Raw genomic sequence first — 20,295 nt, forward strand, 5'->3', positions numbered from 1 at the left:
CCAGGCCCAGCAGAGCAGCCGGGCACCCACCCGGCAGCAGCGGGAGCCCCAGGGCCGGGGAGCAGCAGCAGCACCAGGGCTCGTGCCCAGGGCCAGGCAGTAGCCCACGTGGCTCCCGCAGCTCAGCGCCCCCGGTGGCCGGAGGAGGAATTACATCACTTCCCGGCCAGAGCCCAGCAAAGCCTCAGCGCCCCCTGCAGGGAAGCGGGTTAACAACCGGTTCTAAAACTGCTTCAAAATTTAATCACCGGTTCGTGCGAACCAGCTCCAGCTCACCACTATACTGCTAATGGGGATTACCTCTGACTCTAGTGGCAGGAGTCTGTGCTCTCAGGGCAGGAGGAACCCTACTGGGAAATTGCTAGGGGCTAAGGGGTGCAGATATCAAGAGCTATCAAGGATTTGTTACATCTGAAGCCCAGTTAACTCCCCATTTCTCTACCCAAGCACGAAAGCCATGGGCACTTTACACTCATGTGCTGAACGGGCAACGGCTTGTAACTGCAACACCAGGTACAGGAGCTGTGAGCAAGCCAGTGCCTTTGGCTTCTGGAGGTTGCTATGCACTACCCCTTTTACCTTGAGCCCCTCTTACATCACGTCCCCCCTCCCCACATCATGCCCCGACACAGGCTAGGAGCTGCATCAGCACAGAGACACGACCACATTCATCAGCCCAGACACAACACGAGCCCCTGCCGTCAATAAATCAATCCTTTCATTTATTCAGCGCAGCCCAGGAGACGCTGAATCATTTCAGAGGATCAAAATGGCACGGGCCAATTAAGAACAAGGCCAGCCCCACCCGTGTGAGCATCATTTTAAATGCCACCTCTCTGCCCCGTGGAGTTAAACGCCCGCTCACCCACCACCAGTAGGCGACGCTGGCACTGAGCACAGGGTCTCCCTGCTGGTGCAGTGCCAGACTCTGTGCCCAAGAACTGACCAGACTGGATGGCGGCTGCTGCTGTCACGGGGGGTGGGTTGGGGGGCTGGCCCTTTAAGGGGAGCTGGGCTCAGCCCCACCTGTGCCTAGTTATCTGCCTTTCGGGTGGTGGGTTTGGGCACATGCAGTGGGCAGGGCAGCATGTGATGGGAGCTCAGGGGAGCCTGTCAGAGGGACTGGCTGGGTTAGAAAGACCAGGGAGGACACAGGGCCAGGTAGAAATAGGGAAGAAGATGATCTCCTGCTCAGCGAGAGGGCAAGGCCGTGCTGGAGATCACTGCAGTGAGGGGCAGGAGTAAACTCTTCAGAGGGCACCAGCAGGCCCTGAGGAAGCAATAGACATGTACACGGGTGGGGGAACGGCAGGCTCCTGGGGAACCGTCGGTGAAATAAGTGCCTGTGGGGTGCTGCCATTGGCTGGGAATCCCAAAGCAGGGGTGGGACCCCCCAGGACCATATGAGTTAGTGCAGCCCCGGCAGGGAGTGCGGGAACAGCCCTGGGCTAGCATCACTCCCCTTTGGCCAGCGGGGGCTTGGAGCAAGTGACTCCTCAGGGCCCCTGCCCTCACCAGGCAGTGGGAGAGCAGAGAGTAAAGGACAGGGTGCCCTCTGCAGCCAAGCAAACAGCAGCCTATGAGAGGTGTCTCCTCCCCAGACGTGAGGGGTAAGGCTCCAGCTGGCAGCAGGGGAGGGCTGCAGCCTTCCCAGGGTTGTCTACCAAAGCCAGGTGGAGAGAGCAGCGCGTTTGCTGGGCACCTCTGTCCAGACCCTCCCAAATCCAGCAGCAAAGGAGGCTGAAAACGCTTGGCCTTGCCTTGCGTTGTGGAACAGAGGTTGCCCCATCCCCTGGCCAGTCCCGCTGGCCCATGTCTGACAGATGCTGCGGTGGCCGTGGCAACGGAGTGAGGAAATTCTCCAGGCGGTTAGCAAGCAAGTTACCCCCTCTCCTATGCTCCAGCCTCCCAGTGAATCGAGGCGACCCCAGAGGATGCTCTGGAGGGAAGGGGGGCATAGGTGCGAGCAGATCAGGACGAGGAGCCAGCAGTAGCTGGTGATTGTGCGGGATCAGCTCCGGGAGGCTTCCTCTTCAATCAGGGCCAACGAGACCAGGGCTAAGCCCCCCCCCAGCCTGGAGGCAACGGCAAAGTGACCAGGACCGAGGGGTGATCTCTGAACCCTGGTGCCTTGCCGGGGATCAGACCCAGAGCAAACCCTTGGACATCCCCAGCGCTATGGCAACCGCCCATTAACGCAGGGCAGGAAGGGAATCAAGGGGCAGTTGGCCCAGTGCAGAACCCGTCACGTCTGTGAATCAGGCTGTCCAGCTGGGTCCAGAGGTGGCCGGGAAAAGAAAAGCCACCTGCACTCCCAATGGTCACGTAAAATGAGGTGTGAGGCTGCTTCCGTTCCCATGGCAACTGCTAGCGGGTGTTGATCGCCATGGCTGCCAGACATACTCCCTTCATGACTCTTGTTCAGCTGCGGGGCAGATGGGACAGGCCACGCCGGTCCCCTTTTGGCCGCAGTATCCCTTGGGGGTCTTGTGCAGGTACTGCTGGTGGTAATCCTCTGCGTGATAGAACTCCCCGGCCGCCTGGATTTCAGTGGTGATGGGCCCCAGCTGCCGTTTAGCCAGCTCCTAAGGAGAGGAGACAGAAGGAAAGGATGTCAAGCTTAGTACACCTGGAAAGGGAGCAAGCGGCATCACCAGCTGGAGCCAAGCCTCCAGGTTGACAGGCGTTGGGGGGGAAGCTTACACGCTTCCCCACTGGTCTAGTATGGGACCTCGGGGCAGAGGCTGTGATGTGATCTGGGGAGAGGAACCACAGCAGGGACACCACCGCCAAAAACCCAGCGGCAGCTAGCGGGAGAGAGAAATTAAAGCAGCTCACCAGGACCGCTTCCCAGACCAGGGGCAGGGGGCGTGGGGACTGGTGCTGGGCATACACAGCAGTAGGCCGGGAATCTGATTTGGGGGGAGGGGCGGTAAGCATTTTCTATTCACTTCCATTCAGGGACACTCTTGGCCAACAAGTCCCAAGAGCTCCAGCCCCGGGCAGCAGTTAAACCCTGCAGCACCCCTGGGAGGCAGGCAGCAGGTGTGAACCCTGGTTTACATTGGTATATGGCCTTGGACAAGTCAGTTGAAGGGCTGGGAATAGAATCCAGGAGTCCTGACTCCCAGTCCCCTGCTCTGACTGCTAGGCAAGTTCCCCTAAAGGAAACCACCTTAAAAATAGGAGCAGGAACTTGAAGGAGTTGGTGAGGAAGAGACCTGCCAGCAACTGCTAGTCTCACTGGGAGACCAGAGGTGTTTGTGTCAAACTAGCTCTTTAGCCAACACAACATACCTATCTAGAGCTCACACAGACCCTTCCCAGCGCCGGCCCAGCCCGGACACCGCAACGATGGGCCCACCCTGAACATGTGTCAGAACAATAGAACCAGAGCGGATGAGCACGATCCAGGCTGCCAGAGAACAAACTTGGGACTAGGGCTGCACCCCGCACCCTCTTTCCTTAGACAGCCACTGTCATCGCCGAGCTAACAGACAAGAACCGGGTTTTCGAGGGGATCCTCCAGCCCCTGCTAGGACCACCCTGGATACCAATAGGAACTGTGCAGGGGTTGCAGTACACCAGACTGGCCACAAGGGGGCTGTAAGATACCCATTTCCCTAACGGGTTCCAAGCCTGGCTTGGCGGCTACCCGGCTAACACCCCCAAACAGAGGCATTATGTGAGCAAAGCCCCTGGTGCAGATCCGTGGCTCCAGTGTGTGTGTGAGAGGACTGGGCTCATGGGATCCCAGCAGGGAAGGAAAGAGAGGGGGAAAGGTAGGGCAGGCTGTGGGGTGAGAAGGGAGCAGTTCACCCCCACCACCAACCCCCTCTGCAGGGTCTGAGCTCAGACCAAGCCAGGCCCCTCCATGCACGCTCTGCAAAACACAAGGTGTGCTGAGCAGAGAAAGCCACCTAGACACGGCGAGAGAGGGGATCAGTGGGGCACCCCTTCCAGCCTGCCGGGAACTAACCCCTCTGCGTCTCAGACAGCGCCTCGCCGAACGCCTGCTCCGCTACACGAGCCAGGCCCCTGCCAGCAGGAGTGGCTCAGCCAGCAGACGCGTGGCTTGGAATGGACAGAAGCGAGGAGCGCGCCAGGGCGGAAATGCCGCTGCTGAAAAGGGGGAGGTTAAAAATGAATCTGCACCTGCTCGGGGAAGGACTAGTTCTCGCACACCACAAACTAATTCTTACCGTGGCTCCCGGTGCCGAGGCGCTAAGGCCCCTGGGATACGCCCCCGGAAATCCTAGCACTCAGCACGGTCCGCTGGGTAAGCCGTAGGTGCGACTCTGTACATTCGGCTCTGTGTGAGAGCCAGGAGAGGGGTATAGCCTCAGAGTTAGATACACTCATGGAGGCAGGTCCCTTACCGCGATTGCAGGGGTGAATGAGCACGTCAGAACTGTCCCTCCACGTCACTGCCTGGGGACCCGGCTTCTCCTCCAGAGCCTGCCCTTCAGTGACCATGGGCAGGGGCTCCCAAGGCTGTGACTGGACCCTTGCTATGCTTAACAATTTCTGCTCCTCCGCTTTCCATGCGTGATGGTGGGTGACTGGGGATTTCACAGTTTACATGCAATACCACCAGCCTCTAGTAATCCACCGTACACTAATGTTGGGCTCTGTCTCCCTCTAGTGGCTGGCCCACATCAGATGTTTATGAGTCTACGATTGCAGCTGCCCTTCTGACACAAGGGGCCTAGCCTTTAGCGAAGGCAAGAACGACTCATGTTTTTAAATCCAGAGGCCTTTGGTTCAAGCCCTGCTCTAAGAACCTGAGTGCTCCCCACACTCACTGGGAAGAGCTCAGTTCTCCAACAAAGGCTTATGTGGGGAAAGGGATGGAGGGGAAAAAAAAAGATCACGAGAACCACTATTCTTCCCTTAAGCGAGAAGCGTGTCCTAGATCCATAGGGGAGTGTTTCCACATTAGATCCCCAGTATTCCAGCTGGCTTCCATGGAACCAGTAACCCTGCAAGGGCCACTGTCCTGGCTGTGCAGCTCTTCATCATGAACGATTTGCTCTTTGAGCACCCCTTTCATCCAAGGACTTCAAAGGCCTTTACTAAAAGGTCTTCCAAGCATTCTGTCTCTCTCTCTAGGCCACATCAGGGCAGCATCTGAGCCATCCCTGGGTGGGAGCTAAGGATTGTTAGTTTCATTTTACAGAGAGGGAAACTGACTTGCCCAAGGTCAGGCAGCGACAGAGTCAGGAATAGGACCCAGGAGTCCCAATCCTCAGCACCTACGCTCTGGTCAAACTCCCTCGCTAGCGCTCAGAGGTCTTAGCTTTGTAGTCTGCTGCTGTAACCACTAGATCACAGTGCCTTCCTGCCAGAGTGCTGGGGAGTCTGTTCTACTGCAGCAAAAACATACAACGTACAAAAACAGAAGAGAATTAGACAAATCAAAGCAGCATCATTAAGGAGGCAAGAGGGGCCAGGAGTCTAACCTGGCGACCTCTGTTAATTTTTACCAAATCCTCTTATAGAGCGTGGATACATCCAGGGGCAGCTCTGCTCCCTCTGAACTTTCCTGTTGCTTGTCTCCATAGGATATGTCTACACTGCACACGAAGCCTGGGTTCTCACCCACTTTGAGCCCAAGCCCCACTTCCATCCACACACACATGTGTCTGACTTGGCTCAGCAAGCACTCGGGACCCAGGTCGTAGGACCCTGCTAGGGGGCGGAGAAGAGCCCAAATCCCACTCTTGACTCAGGCCTCAGCCCTGTCATTTTGCAGTGTGGACACACGGCAAGCCACAGACCCAAGTCACAAGGTCTGCACAGCGCAGTGCGGACGTGTTAGCATGACAGAGCACTGAGGTCGCCCATTGTAAACCCAGGTTTCCAATGCAGTGTGGACACTCTAGTGTGGGCCTGGAAACACCGAGTTTACAAGCCCGGGCTTACTGCGCATGTAGACACAGCCTCAGATTGCAAGCCCTTTGGGGCAAGGTCCGTACCGAACTATGTCCATACCGGACCTGGTACAACAGGGCACCCAGTCCTATTGGCTATTTGCGAAGGCTCCCTGGTACCATTATCCCCATTTGGCAGATGAGGGGAAACTGAGGCAGAGATGCCCCAGAGTCAGTTTATGGCAGAGACAGAATAGAACCCAGATCTCCAGCCGCCCTGGAGCCCTGTGTTCTAGCCCCTGGACACAGCTACCTCTGAAAGGGCTGAACTGGCTGTTCCAAGAAAAGGAGAAATGCCACTTGTCAGGGCCGCTCTCAGTCACTCACTGAGCCAAGCCGTGATGGGCGGAGGTGCTGAGAAGGGGGTTTTATGTCAGGGCGCAGGTATCTACTAGGAGGAGGATACTGGGGAAGGGGAGGGGCTGATTTAGAGGCAAGTGGGGTTTGTCTCCAGTTGGGGAAAAACCCCTTGTGGCTCCCATCAGCTGTCAGCCAGCTCTTTGATGTGGGGCGCATCGTTAATTGCATTAAAGGAGTCGGTGGCTCTGGAGACTTTCCAGCGGATGGAGGAGATGGAGGGGGGAGACTTGCGTTTCTCCGGGGCCCAGAACAATGCAGCTTATCGGCGGGCAGAGTTAATTCACATGTTGGGGGGGGGGAAGACGCCGGGTGCGGGAGCCGATAAGGAGGCCCAGTTAATTAACTGGAACCCAGCAGGGCCTGAAGTTGGGGGAGGAGCCGTGGTGGCAACCGAGCGAGCAGCAGCCCCAAGCTACAGGCCACTGCAAATGAAGGGAGGGGGATTCGAACCCCCTGCTGGTGACAGCCCACGCAGAGATGAGATGGGGGCCCTGGAGAGCCACAGACTTTACCCCAAGAGCAGGGTACCTCACCCCCATGCCTCAGCCCTGCCGTCTAGAGCAGCACATGGCCATGGGATCAGTGTCCCTTTCCTGCCCAGATCATGTCAGACCCCTGCTCCTCCCTGACTGGTTAAGCTTCCCCCTGCCCAAGGGCAGAGGCCAGCGCCTCTCTGCCTAGGTGGGGGCTTTGGGGATTCTTGCAGAGGAAATGCAGGTCAGGGAAGAGGGCTGAGTTTAGTGGCTGGCTAAGGGGCCAGGTAAGCTCTTATCTAGCACTTTTCATCCACAAAGCTCAGAGGAGAATGACAGAGGTGGTCAGGGGCATTATCCCCATTTTACAGATGAGGAAACTGAGGCACAGAGCAGGGCCGTGACTTGCCCCAGGTCAGAGAGCCAGGAACAGAACCCAGGACTGGGGAAGGCCGTCGGCAGCACACCTGTCCCCACGGCAGCTGAGGAAGATGCCACACGGCTGTCCCGGGAGAGACGGACAGCACTGCGCTGGGTGCTATTCTCATTCCAGTGGAGGTGGAATCTGGGTGGGGAGAGGAGAGAGAGCTATGGAGACAGGATCCCAGGAGGCACTTGCCAACCACGCTGCTCGGCTCCCTCAGTCCCATTAATAAATGCAAAGTTGTTGCTGTCACTGAGTCCAGGCCCAGGCTGAGCCTCGGGAATGGGGCGATGGAATATTTTCCCCCCTGCCCGGGAATATCTTTGCATGGCTAATAGGCTGCGGGAAGCCGAGCTGTTGGCACTGAGCCTCGTTACATGTCACCGGGGATTCCCGAGACATGGATGGATTCTGATCTCCGTCACGCTTCTGGAAATCCACCGTAACCCCCTGGAGATGGAGTGACTCTGGATCCGTGCCAGCGCGGCAGCTCAGAGCTGGGCCCACTGTCACCGTGGAAACGGCAGGATTCAGCCCATCACCACTCAGGAAATGAAAATCCAACCCACTCGTAACCGTATGGGTTGGATTTTCATGAGCACTGATGCTACGCCGAGCAGCCACCCTGAGTTCCTGGCGCTCCGCACCTCTGAGAATCAGGTCCTACATGGATCTATTTTATGGCAAGTGTCTATGTGGCTTAGCCATTAAGGGACCGATGGACAATTCTCCAAGGAGATTCCCCGGTGTGTCCCTGCTATAGAGAAGAGCCAGGACTAGGCTGTACAATAGAACAGGGGATTCTTTCGTGGCGGGGGGGGCTGGTACAACCTGCGATTCCCTGACTAACACCAGCTGGAGTCAGCCCAAGTCCTGGGCTGGATGACGCAGTCAGACAGCTGACGGGGGCAGCACATGCGGAGTACACTCGCTCCCCGAGGTGTAGGGAGATTGGCACCCACGTTTGGAAGCACCTGTACTGCTGCGTGCGAATGGGAAACACCCTTTGCTTGGAAGGATGAGCCCCCCCTCACCTCCCCGCCCCAGGGAGATGTCATGTGTTAGAGCAGTGCTAAGGCTCACTCTGTCTGGGGAGGGGGTAAAATCCCTCGCCTTGCTCTTTCCATCAGTGGATCCTGACCCATTTTAGAGATGGGGAAACTGAGGCACAGAGAAGCAGTGACTTCGGCCTTGTCTATGCTTAGGTTTTAGGCCCTCGTGTAGCTGCACCAGTGCAGGCCCCTAGTGTGGACAGGATTCACATAGGTACAGCACTATCTATACCAGTGTGGCTTTCCCCAGCATCAGTCCAAGGTGAGCTGCAGCCATGGCAATCGTGCCTGTAACTTTGTGCCAGTGGCTAAAATACTGGTTCAGACAAGGCCTGACCCATGGTCCCCCAGGAGGTCCATGGCACCTCCAGGTCTAGAACTTGGCTCCCCTGGCTCCCAGCCCGGTGCCCTGCCGCCGCAGGATTTTCTCAACCCACAAGAGTCTGCGGCACAGCTCTGCGCTCAGCAGCGATCGCAGGGGCCGCTGTTGCAAACACAGCCCCTTGATCTTGCAACGGACTAGCCCAAGGCTGTGCAGCCCACCAGAGACTCGCTCCACCGGCCTTGCCTGCAACCCATCATGATCCCCCGCACCCCACCCAGACACACACACGCGCCGCATCTGCCCGGCACGTGCAGGATTTAAACAGGTCGCCTTTCATTGTCCCAGCAACGGCGGCTGGGGGCAAACCGCTTAAGGCCGTGAATCATTTTCGGGGGATGCTGCACCTGTCTCAGTCAATGGCCTTCACCCCCCACATCCCACCCCCAGCCCCAGCTGCCAGTTGCCGTGGCGGCAGGTTGCCAAGGAAACTGGTATATCCCCCAGTCCCCTTCCTCATCAGAAAGGCATGAAGGGCCTTACCGGGGTAATTAACTAACTAGGCCTTGCCTCCCTTTTGTCTCCCCTCCCTCCCCACCACAGGACACAGCTCAGAGGGCAGAGCCTAGCCGCAGCAGGGAGGGGGAGCAGCTGGGAATGTGCCGACACAGCAGAAGCCAGGGTAACAGCTCCCCACCCCCTCCACCAGGGGAGACTCCCCAGCATTTGGTGCACTCACAGAGCCAGGTCCAAGGCAGCCCTGGCGAAAGAAGCCTCCTTCGGCACTACAGCAACGGCCCCAGACCCAGGGCAGACCCAGGGCAGGTGGTCAATACAGCCGGCAATGCCGCTCCAGCTGGGTTCTGCAGAATGGGAGCTCCCAGGGCTTTAACCAATGACATTTCTAGGCCCGACAGCTGCAAACAAAGCTTTTCCAGCCCTTTGGCAGGCAGCCTGAAGCAGCCGCTCTGAGAAGTACAAACAGCTCCCTAGACACGGGGTGTTAACTCTGGAGCCTACTGATAACGATACACATGGCAACATGGTTCACTATTTCACCGCCCATTTTAGCAGAAACATCTGGATACTCTGGGATGTTGAGCAGAGTTTGGGATCAAGGTCAGAGTTTGGATGAAACACCCCCCCACACTGATTTCCCACGCCGGCCCCCTGCCTTACTGTGAGCTGTAGATCTTTGGGGACAGTAAGTCTGTGAGAAGAGCATCCCCTTACACCTGCAGGTGAGTGGAATGCAGGGAACAGCTACCAGCCATTGCTCACTGAGGGACAAGATAACGCATAAGAGATGCTACGCAGCCTGGTTCACCCCACAGGAACAGGCTCTGCTCCAAACCTGCCTGTTGATATATTGCCTTCGACTTCAGGGCAGCATCCCTCTGCTGGGCTCCGAACGTGTGGATGACTGAGCGATACTGTGTGCCGACATCCTCCTCTTGCCGCATGCCTGAAAGACAACAAGCCGCACGTTAGGGGACAGAGGGTGCCCCGTGTCCAGGCACACCGGGATCGCCAAAGAGAGGCGCCCGAGCATAACCTTCACCCCCCAAAAGAGCATTCACACTGAACTCAAGGGCTAACCTCATCCCTGCTGGCACAGCCTGTCGGATTCATTTGGCTCAGGGCAGGCTGCTGATTTTCAATGGCCGCCTTCTGCTCCACCATTCAAACAACGCATGACCCTGTCTCAGCAGCCGGTGGGAGCTTCCATTATTATGGCAGCACCGAGATCAGGGACCCAGCTGCGCTAGGCGCTGTACAGATACATAACGAGACAGTCCCTGCCCCAAAGAGCTTGCAACTAGACAAGACAAAAGAAGGATCATTATCCCCGTTTTACAGATGGGCAACTGAGGTCCAGAGAGATTTGACTTGCCCACGGGAAGTCTGTGGCAAAACTGGGAATTAAACCCAGATCCCCTGAGTCCCAGTCTAGAACCTTAACCACTGCGCCTTGCATGAACGCTGCTCCAGAGATACAGCAGCAGAGGTTAGCGTGACTAGAGCACTGTTGAGTGGTGCTAGGCTGGCACCCCTGCCAGCTGCCTCCTATCCACAGAAAAGGGACATGGGCAGAGCCCCCATGAGCCTCCCTACCCCCGCATCCTTAACTTGGAGGGCCTGGCCAAATAGACCAGCCATTGGTCTACCCTCATAGCCTGTCCCATCTCATCAACTGAAGAGCCAGTCAGGAGACAGAATGGAGAGGTGGGCAGGGCACCGCTCGAGTGCTTAACTGACCACTGGGTAGGTCAGCATGGTCCTCGTGAGATGGGGGAGACTGAGGCACAGGGAGGGGAAGCGGCTTCCCTGAAGGTGTCAATAGATGAGGCAGGATTGGAAGCAGGGAGTTCCCAGTGCACAGTCCCACTACGGCCTTTCTCTCTGCAGGGGGAGGGGACACCCAAGCCAGTCTTGCCATGCTCTGAACCTCCCTTTCCCTCACCCCCCACCCCAAATGGGCTGCACCCCTCACAATGCTAGCGAAAGGGGAATGGAGTCAGGCTAAACAGGACCCAGGGCCACCAGGAGCTTTTCCTCCCAACCCAGCCCCTCTCTCCCCTAGATGGATTCTCCATCTCAGCCGTCCTCACCCTCTTCTTCCTCCCAGGTCCCAGCAGAGTATCAGCCATCAGCTCCGCTGCCCCCAACCTCCAGTACTGGGAGGGGCCCCAGGTGCTTGAAGGATCCTGCCATAACCCACTTCAGGGGAGGGGAAATAGCGTTATCCTGGGGCAGAGCTCCACCGGAGTCGGTGGGGCCAGACGCCCAGCCGGCGGGAACCGGCAGAGCCCCACCAGAGTCGGTCCAGACAGACACCCAGCCAGCGGGAACCGGCAGAGCTCCCCTGGGCTCAAGGCGGCCCCCACCCAATCCTTCCAGTGACCAGGAACTCCCAAAGGGAGAGCTCAGGCCAGGCCAGGAAGTCAATTCAGTGGCCTGGCTGCCCACGCCCCCAGCACAGCCATTCCGATTACTATTCCTGTCACGGGATGGGCTGTTAATCACAGCTGTACACAAATCTAAGGCACCCTCTGAGCTCCTTGTCAGCCCAGTGGCTGCTGCCGGTTATTAATCTGCATAAATTACGGTGCTCAGGTTTGCCACTCACTGGGGATGGTGCTCAGTGCAGTAATGGGACGCCCTGGAGGGGGGCTGGGAGTTATTGGGGCAGAGGAGGGATTGGAGGCCCCATGGGCATCCTCTCAGCCAGATGCGCCAGAGAGGAGGGGTCGGACTGGCTGTAGGGGCCCTCAAGCTGCCAGGAGGGGCCTAGGGAAGGCAGCACCAGGCAGCATGGGGTGGAGGGAGATGCGATAGTGGAGCTGTTCACTGCCCCTGCTAGTCCAGCTGCCCCAGAGAGAGACCAGAGCCCCCGAGTTGCATGGGGAAGGGAATCAGAGCGGGGGGTGAGCAGGAGGGGCCGACAGTCAGGCTGGTGGTAGCTGGAAGGCTCCTGGCATCACACGCTAAGAGAGGGATGTTCTGAGCCACGTGTGGGCATTAAACTCTCCCAGTGCTGGCGTGTCAATATCCCGTCTCCATGGCGTGGCTGGGGATGATCTGGTTAAACAAGGAAAGGCCAGTTCATCTAGGGGAAGGGGGAACCTTCCCTGCTCTGCAGAGGTGTGTGTGTCTGTGTCTGTGTGTATCCAATTGGTCCCCAAAGGACACGGAAAGGGGGGTGTTTAGGAGGCGCCTGCCCAGGGCTGCCCATCCATCTTCACCTCTCTCCTTCTGGGAGGTCTCAGCTTCCTTTGGTCCCACGGTGGGTGCTCCCCGCAGAGGCTGCAGGCAGGGGGCAGCGGAGGCAAGAGCTGGGGGTCATGGCACAGGGAGCACCTCAGACCCAGGTGTTGCTGGGCAAGTCTAGAAGCACCACAGGTCCAATCCTTGGGATGGTACAATTCCCAGCTCTACCATGCATGTCCTTGGGCACGGAACTGCACCCCTCTATGCCTCAGTTTCCCCATCTATGAAACTGAGGCATGTGCACTTAGCGCCACGGATGAGCGGTGCTATAGCAAGTGGGGACACCGGCTAGGACGGGCTGTGTCAGGCTAGACGTGTCACCCCACACACCCCTTCCCCTGCAGCCCTTTGAGGCCAACTGCACCTTGTCCAAGGGCTTGTAAATCCAGCCCGGGGCCCAAGTGTTCCTTCAGAGGGTTAACCAGTCTCCTCTCCCCCTCCACCCCAACGGTTTCAGGGCCCGACCCCACAGAGTCAGTGGCTGAATACGGGAGCTGGTCCAGGGGCCAAGCGCTGAGCTGCGAGGTGCTGTCCCAGGGGCAGCAGTCCAGCCAGAGGGCACTGGGCCTGCAGCCAGCAGGGAGGGGTGCTCATACAAAACCATATGGGAAACACCCTGAGCTAACCAAGGAGCCAGGCCAAGGCAGTGCAGAGGCCAAGGCAGCTGTTCGGGGCCAGAGGCCCTGGGGACCCCATGGGAACAACTGTTCGGCGCCTCCCAACTCTGGGGGAACACGGGGCCCTGTTTGGGTAACTTGGGCGCCCAGGGGGGATGGCTCAGCCCACAGCTGGCTCAACAAGGGGAAAGCGACCTCCCCCCCACGGCCTCAGCTCCTGGAGGCACCCAGACTGTGGGGGAAAGGCACGAGAGGGCATGGGACTGCCCTCTGGGACAGGCCTGATAAGAGCTCGGTGGGCCGAGGGCCCTATGGTCAGGAGCCAGCCAAGACTGGGCCATTTACATGAGGCGTTAGAGGGTCTTGTGGGGGGAGGCAAGGGGTAAAAGGCACAACCCCCCCCCCCCCCGCCCATGGACACAGATCAGGGACCTCCAGGGAGACAGCTTGGTCCAGAGCGTAGGGCAGCGGACTGGGACTCCGGAGCCCTGGGATCTATTTCCAGCTCTGCCACTGACCTGCTGCGACCCTGCGGGCAAGTCCCGTACCCCCAGGCCTCCATTTCGCCTCCCACCCTGTCGACTGCATGCTCTGGACCAGGCCCTCTCAGAACACACCCAACCAGCCTCCCTCCAGGAGACTGCAGCCACCTCGCCCAGTGTAAACCCTGTTTTTTTGGCGCCGGGAGGGGCGGGGGGGAGCAGGGAGGGTCCCTCCAGTGCTGCAGGGCCTGTAGGTGGCACCGGCCGTGTCCCCTCCCCACTACTGCCCATCCGCGGTGCGGGCACACATTGCCTGTTAAAACACAAACACGCAATTAGAAGCCGGCCAGCGACGCGCAGAGACTGCTAATCTCCTCATTAAAATTATGCTTCGGTACAACAGGGCCCCAGCCCGGCCTCTCTCCCTCCCCGCCGCCGACGTGATGCAGGTTTCAAACAGGCGTTCCTCCCTGCCCCCTCTTTATTTAATACCCCCACCTCTGCGCAGCTGAGCCCCTCCCCCGCCAGCTTCCTGAGGCCCCCCGTCAGCTGTAGCATCCCCATCAGTGCCGCAGAGCTATCCTGGGGCTGGAGGCATTTAAAGAGACAGAGAACCCTTTGGGGGGGTGGGGGGGGGGCAGTGGGGAGCTGGATAGCGGCACCTGGTCCATGCAGCATCCCTCCTCTGTCTGCCCCCGGCCCCACAAGACACGGTGATGTCTAGCGGTCAGATTAGACAGTTGTGATGATCCCTTCTGGCCTTAATATTAATGAGTAGCTCTGGATCTCAAAGGGGGAGGGGACCACCCAGCATTGCCTGGGGACCCACAGACAGACCCACCCAGCCCCAAGCAATGGCTGTGGGTCTCAGAGGATCCTTCACTTCCGACAAAGCCCATGGACGGAGAGCCAGCTCGCACCAGTCAGGGCTTGTGGGTAAAATACTGGACTAGGACTCAGGAGATCTGGGTTCAGTTCCCAGCACTGTCCCAGACTCCCCATATGAGAGCTTGGGCAAGGCATTGAATCCTTCTGTGCCTCAGTTTCCCCTATCTGAAAAACGGAGATAAAGATACTATCTCACTAGGCACGTGCGCAGCACTGGGCACAACGGGGCTATTTCTCCAGGCAGCACATCACCGGCCAGGCCTGGTGTAGGGCTGCCCTGATTGTGATTACACATGCCTCTGTCTTCCCTGCCCATGGAAGCAGGTGACACCCACCATGAGCAGAGAGAGTCGCTCTTGTCCCCAGTGTGGACAAGAGTCACAGGGGCAGTGAGCTACATCATTTGGTGCGGACGGGCACCACAGCCCTTCATTCACAGCTTTGAGCTCCCGTCGCCCTCTGGGGCAGGATCGAAGCCCCAAGACCACGGCAGAGATCCAGGCCGGTGGTTTGGGGGATGAAGATGGCTCACTTTCCGTCTCTGCTGACAACGGGGGAGGCCAGGGAGCTGCAGCCAAAAACCTGAGTCTACACAGGTGGTTACAGCGGCTGCATCTGGCACCACTCGCTGACCCTATGGACACAACGTCCCCAACCTTACCTTGGGTGGGGTCATCGTTCTCCCAGAAGGCTTTGAGAAGGGCCTCATAGCTGGTCTTCTGTGGGTCGTACACAACCCTGACCACTTCCGCGTGTCCGGTCAGACCTGGGGGGAGACGAGGGAGGTTAAACAGCCCTCTCTGCTCAGCAGCAGCTCTGCCCCCTTCCACAGGAATCCGTCTGCAGGAGGATGCTCGCCCCTGATCAATTAGCCCGAGATGCTGAGCAACAGCCTGTTCTGTGGTCCCCAAGCTTTGGGTTTCAGAGTAACCTAGGTTCAATTTGAACTGCGATTCATAGGCTCCATGGCCAACGGGGGACCACTGGGATCAGCTAGTCGGAGCTGCTGTACAACGCACGCCAGAGAACGCCCCTAAAATAACCCCCAGAACAGATCTTTTAGACAAACATCCCATCTTGAGTCTAAAATTGCCGGTGACGGGGAATCCAAATCCACCACAACCCTTGCGAAACCAGTGGTTGATTGCTGTCACGGCTGGACACGGGCACCTTCTTTCAGGTCTGTGTCCATCTGGCTTCAGCTCCAACCCAGCGCTGAAGCCTCCCCCCGCCCCCCGCTCAAAAGGGGACGCTGCTCGGCGGCGGTAAGGTGTGCCTTTCACACCCCACGCCAACTCTGGCTCAGGTGACAAGGAGTCCGGCCATTTTAGGCCTACAGCCCATCACACAACATGGCGTCATCCATGCTCACCACTCAGGAGGGGGCTAATGCTGGAGCAGAAGGTGGCCTAGAATGGTGGGGGGGCAGAGGGAGCTGTGTGGGTGGGAGACTGCACCTCGCAGGCCTGTCAGGCCCTGGCGCCCAGCAATCGCAAGACAGGGCTAAAGGGAGGAGAGCACAGGGCCAGAGGAGATGTTAGGATGGCGGTACGGTGTGAGGGAGGGGACACACCCTCAAGTCTGCAGACAACAGCACATGAGAGGAACCCCCGCCCTCCCCCCCGTTAACAGCACCATCACCGACTAGATCACAGCAGCCCTCCTACGCTAGCACCCATGCTGCCGCCATCCAGTGATTCCATGTCACCCTGCTATAGCACCTTTCCTCCCAGGCACAGGACCTGCCTCCCAGCACCTGAGGCAGGGAGGCATTTGTCCCATTTCACAGACGGAGAAACTGAGGCCCCGAGCAGGGGAGTGACTCACCCAAGGTCGCACCCCAAGTCAGTGGCGGAGCCAGAATCGTTGCAGATCACAGCATCCCAACACCCAGTCTCCTCCTCTAACCACTAAACCACACTGTCCTCCTGAGCAATGACGGAACCCAGGAGTCCTGACTCCCAATCCCCCTGCTCTACCAGAAAGAACGCCCCCCTCCCCCCCCCCAGATAAGAATAGAAGCTTCCTCTCCTCCAATCACTGGGCCATGCTCCCTTCGCAGAACTACCAAGAGGCCTGAATCTTGGTCTCTCCTCCTTCAACCACTAGACCGCACCCTCTCCTTTGTGTGAACTGTGCTCGGGACACTCAGCAGTTAAGGGTGGTAATAGTTAAAGATTGCTAATGCTGCATATGCTTCCCGATCCCTGAGGGGCTGGGAGAGGACATTGGTCTCTTTAGTATCAGCCACCTGGGGGGTGGGGGTGGGGGGGCAGCATAGCAATTGGGGAAGGAATGGGTGCACGGGGAGCCCAGTGAGGCAATGACTGCTACACAGACAGCCCAGTGAGCCGTGCGGGGACGGGCAGCAGCCACGGCCAAGGGCTGGTTTTGCAGCAGCTCCATGGGAAGGGCACAAGTGCTTGCCCGGGATGGGGTCTGCATGCGCAGTGGCAGCATCAGCAGATTGCAGCTCTCCTGGACGTCCCTGCTTTGGCAGCTGCTGCAGGGCCGGGCAAAGAGGCAGCGGCCAGAGGCAGAGCTCCCGCTGGCTGCCATAACCTGTTATCCGGTGCAAGCCGCCACCAAGGGCCACAGCCCGGGCTGTGCAAACCCCACCCTCCTGCAGCAGAGAGACCGACCGTCTGCTGCGCGCAGAAAAAGGGCTTCCCTTTTTCTCTTCTCTTGCGGCTAGCGAGTCTGCCCCAGGTGGCATGGAGGCAGCGCTGTCCAGGTGTGTGTCATAGGCTCCACAAGACGGAGAGTCTGCTTTAGATCAACTCATAGGGTCCAGATCCAAAGGGCAGGCAGTGTGGGGCTACAGCAGGGGTTCTCAACCTTTGTCTTTCTGAGGCCTCCCCAACATGCTAGAAAAACTCCACAGTCTGCCTGGGCCACAGCAGCTGTTTTTCTGCATATAAAAGCCAGGGCTGGCATTAGGGGGTAGCAAGCAGGGCAGTTGCCCCAAACCCCATGCCACAGGGGGCCCCACAATTCTTGGGCTTTGGCTTCAGCCCCCGGTGGCAGGGCTCGGGCTTCAGCTTTCTGCCCTGGGGCCCAGTGAGTCTAATGCTACCCCTGCTCTCTGATTTATTTTGGTGGTCCCCCTGAAACTACTCATGGCCCCCAGGCCCCCAGTTGAGAACTGCTGGTCTACAGGGTGGGGCACTGAATTGGGTCTCAGAAGCCCTGGGTTCTCCACCACTGACCCACTGTGTGATCACTGGCAAATCACCTCTGTGTGTACCACTGATTCCCCTTCTGCCCTTTGTCTGTCTTGCCTATTTAGATTGTACAGCACCTTGCACAATGAGGCTAGTACAATACAAGCCAGAGGGTCTCATATTTTGTTGTATAATATACACAATACAAAACTAAACCCCTTAAAATGGAAACAAAATGCTTTGATTTTGTCCAAACACTTTTTTCTTCAACTTTTCTAGTTTTTGCTCTAATTCAGAACTAAGCCAACGTCTCAAAATCTCTGTGAAATGGAACTTCCGGCCCCTGCACAGCCCCAGGTACGGACATGATTATGCCGGATGGTGTTAATGGCTGCAGTCAACCCGTTCTGTGATCTACCGACAATTACCGAAGTGGCTGAAGTGGATAGCTTTGCTCTCCAGGCAATAACTCTCCCGTTTTGCTACACCAGAGGGGGAAAACCCAGGCTAAGGCAGCAGTCGAGATGTTGCGGCCAGCACGCGATGGCCTTTTCCGGTGTTTCTGACACAGCCGGGCTGGCGCTAGCTTTGGCAGTTAAAGCCGCAAGGAGCGCTCATCTGTCTCTCAAGTTGTCTATTAACAGGATCTCCCCATTCCCACTAGCGCTCGCTTTCCCCCGCCAGCCAGAAGAGTCCACCTTCAGTAATAAACAACAGGCAGTGTTTACAGCTCTTTGAATCCCAGGATCTGAGTAGGCATCATGAAGCTGACTAACTTGTACTCCCGCACTGCAAATGGGGAAACTGAGGCACAGAAAGGTGGCGTGACTTCGCTAAAGCGACTCGGCCAATACCGCAGTGGCAGAGTCAGAAGCAGAAGCCAGGCCTCCTGACTCCAAGGTGCCCTGCATTTCACTACGGCTTTTTTGTTCCATAGCTCCCAGCTGCATGACTTGCCCGGTCCGTGGTGCAGTGGACAGTGATGCTAGCACTCCATGGAGCTCTTGAAGCCTGGTGAGCCACAGCCGTGTCCTTAGTGCCAGCTGCAGAAGCCAGGCAATGACCCCCACCCCTGCAAATGGCTTTTAAAACCAATGCAGCCCCTAGGCTGCCTGGCAGATACATTCCACCCAGCCTCACTTCACAAGGCTGAGCCCCCGACCCAGCTCAAGCAGCACTGGAAGAAAGGGGGAAGCCCGGGAGTCGGGCTATGCTGAAATGCCATTTTTGCCCAGCAAAGAGATGTACAGAGGGAGGCCAGCGCCGTCTGGTAGCCTCAGCCAACCAGCTGGAGAGAGGAAAAGCATCTCCAGGGAGAGATGCACAGCAGAGCCATGCCGGTGAGCTAGGGACCCGCCGAAGGCCACTGAGCAGCAGAGGTTTCCAAGTGTTGCAAAGCCAGGGAAGTGTTTGGGCCGGGGGGGAGGAACATCAGTATTTCCCTCCCCTCCTCCTGCCGGGCCAGCAAGGGCTGTTCTGCTCCGCAAAGGTCATTCTAAGCCTTGCATCTGACCGTACCTTCCTCAGGAAATCTCCAAACCACTGCTTCGGGATCAGCCACTGGCTCTCCCTACAGGGGCAGGGCGGATGCCTCTCCACCCAAGAAGACCATTCTAACCCACCCCACCTAGCTATCTGATGACCCTGTGGGCTGGACTCCTGCCCACTCTATCCCACTCCCCCCACCAAAATAATCTTCCCTCATCTCTCCCCTACTTCCTCCCTCCCTGGGCCAGGGCCCAGCATCCCCACCCACTGGGCAGGAGAGACGGTCTGTTGCACTGCTCTGCTCCTCCAAGCCAGCAGCAGAGCCAGCCACGTTCCCGTTCTTTGGCAACATTCGGATTCCGCTCCCTGCTCCAAGGATGGTGTGGGGGGGGGGGGGGAAGAGGGCAATCGAATCACACAGCTGCAGCTAAGGAGAGCATCAAGATGACCCCGAATGACTCTAGTGGTTGTCCCACAGGCAAGTCCCTATGAGCCTCCTGCTGCTCTTACAGGGTCACAGAGACGTGCTGCCGGAGAGCGGCAGAAGTGGGGGGACACAGCACAAGGCAAATGCCCCATGGGCAGGAGCGCTGCACATCACTCCACCGCCTACCAGAGGGTCACAATGCGCTCGCAGGAGCGTCAGCTCTCTCTGCCGACTGTGACAGCACAACTGGCCCTCAGGCTAAGTGGGCCCAGCAGGGCTGGGGTTTTCTGGATGGGAGTCCCAACATCCAGCAGCGCAGTTAGCAGGTAAACAATGCATCTGGCCAGGACCAGTTGCACAAGTTCACTGCCTTTAGCAGCTGGGAGGCCTGGAGATCTTTGGCTAGAAAGTGTTAGAGAAGGGGAACAAATTAGGGGATTTGTCTTCCCCTTCCACAGCTACCAGTACAGACAAAGCCTGAGCTTGGAAGCTGCCTGGAAACTACAGTCCATTTCCTTGTGGCCAGCTCATCGTAGACAGGGGCTAGGGTAGAGATGGCAGAGCATGAATGCCCCCACCAGATTTTACAAGATCGGAGACACTGGCTTACATAAACCCTTATGGGGAAAGTCCTAATGGATTTAACAGGGGTGAAGTCATTAGGATGCTGCAGAAATTACTCTAAACCTACAGAGTTTAATGGAAGATGAGATCTTTCCCACAGGCTGTTTCTTTTTTTAATCCATCCTGTAGAATTCTAACGTTCTATTCACTTCGATGGGGGACTTTTCCCGAAGGGAATATTCCCTCAGCTGAAATTAACAAGCGGGTGAGTTGCAGGGCTGGGAAAAGGTGCTGGATTGACAGCCTTGCAGACAGAGGTTCTCTTCCCCC

General features: G+C 57.7%; 1 protein-coding gene across 7 annotated transcripts in view; it reads right to left on the reverse strand.

Moving 5' to 3' along the window:
- Nucleotides 1-287: 287 nt before the first annotated feature.
- Nucleotides 288-20,295, reverse strand: part of LOC102937284 (peptide methionine sulfoxide reductase MsrA) — a 43,314-nt gene continuing 23,306 nt past the window's right edge. For 2 of the 7 annotated variants that reach the window (XM_043532351.1, XM_043532350.1), the window contains exons 4-5: nucleotides 9,923-10,029; nucleotides 702-2,585 (exon numbers count right to left, since the gene is read on the reverse strand). In XM_043532351.1, the coding sequence (XP_043388286.1) occupies nucleotides 2,409-2,585; nucleotides 9,923-10,029 (284 nt within the window). In that variant the 3' untranslated portion in view covers nucleotides 702-2,408. Of the gene's footprint in view, nucleotides 580-701; nucleotides 2,586-9,921; nucleotides 10,030-10,163; nucleotides 10,384-13,157; nucleotides 13,748-14,983; nucleotides 15,089-20,295 lie in introns of those variants that run through there. The other 5 variants (XM_043532349.1, XM_043532348.1, XR_006286593.1 and 2 more) reach the window with 4 other exon arrangements.

The sequence above is a fragment of the Chelonia mydas genome, chromosome 19, assembly GCF_015237465.2.
Source record: "Chelonia mydas isolate rCheMyd1 chromosome 19, rCheMyd1.pri.v2, whole genome shotgun sequence".
In the NCBI taxonomy this organism is placed as follows: Eukaryota; Metazoa; Chordata; order Testudines; family Cheloniidae; genus Chelonia; species Chelonia mydas.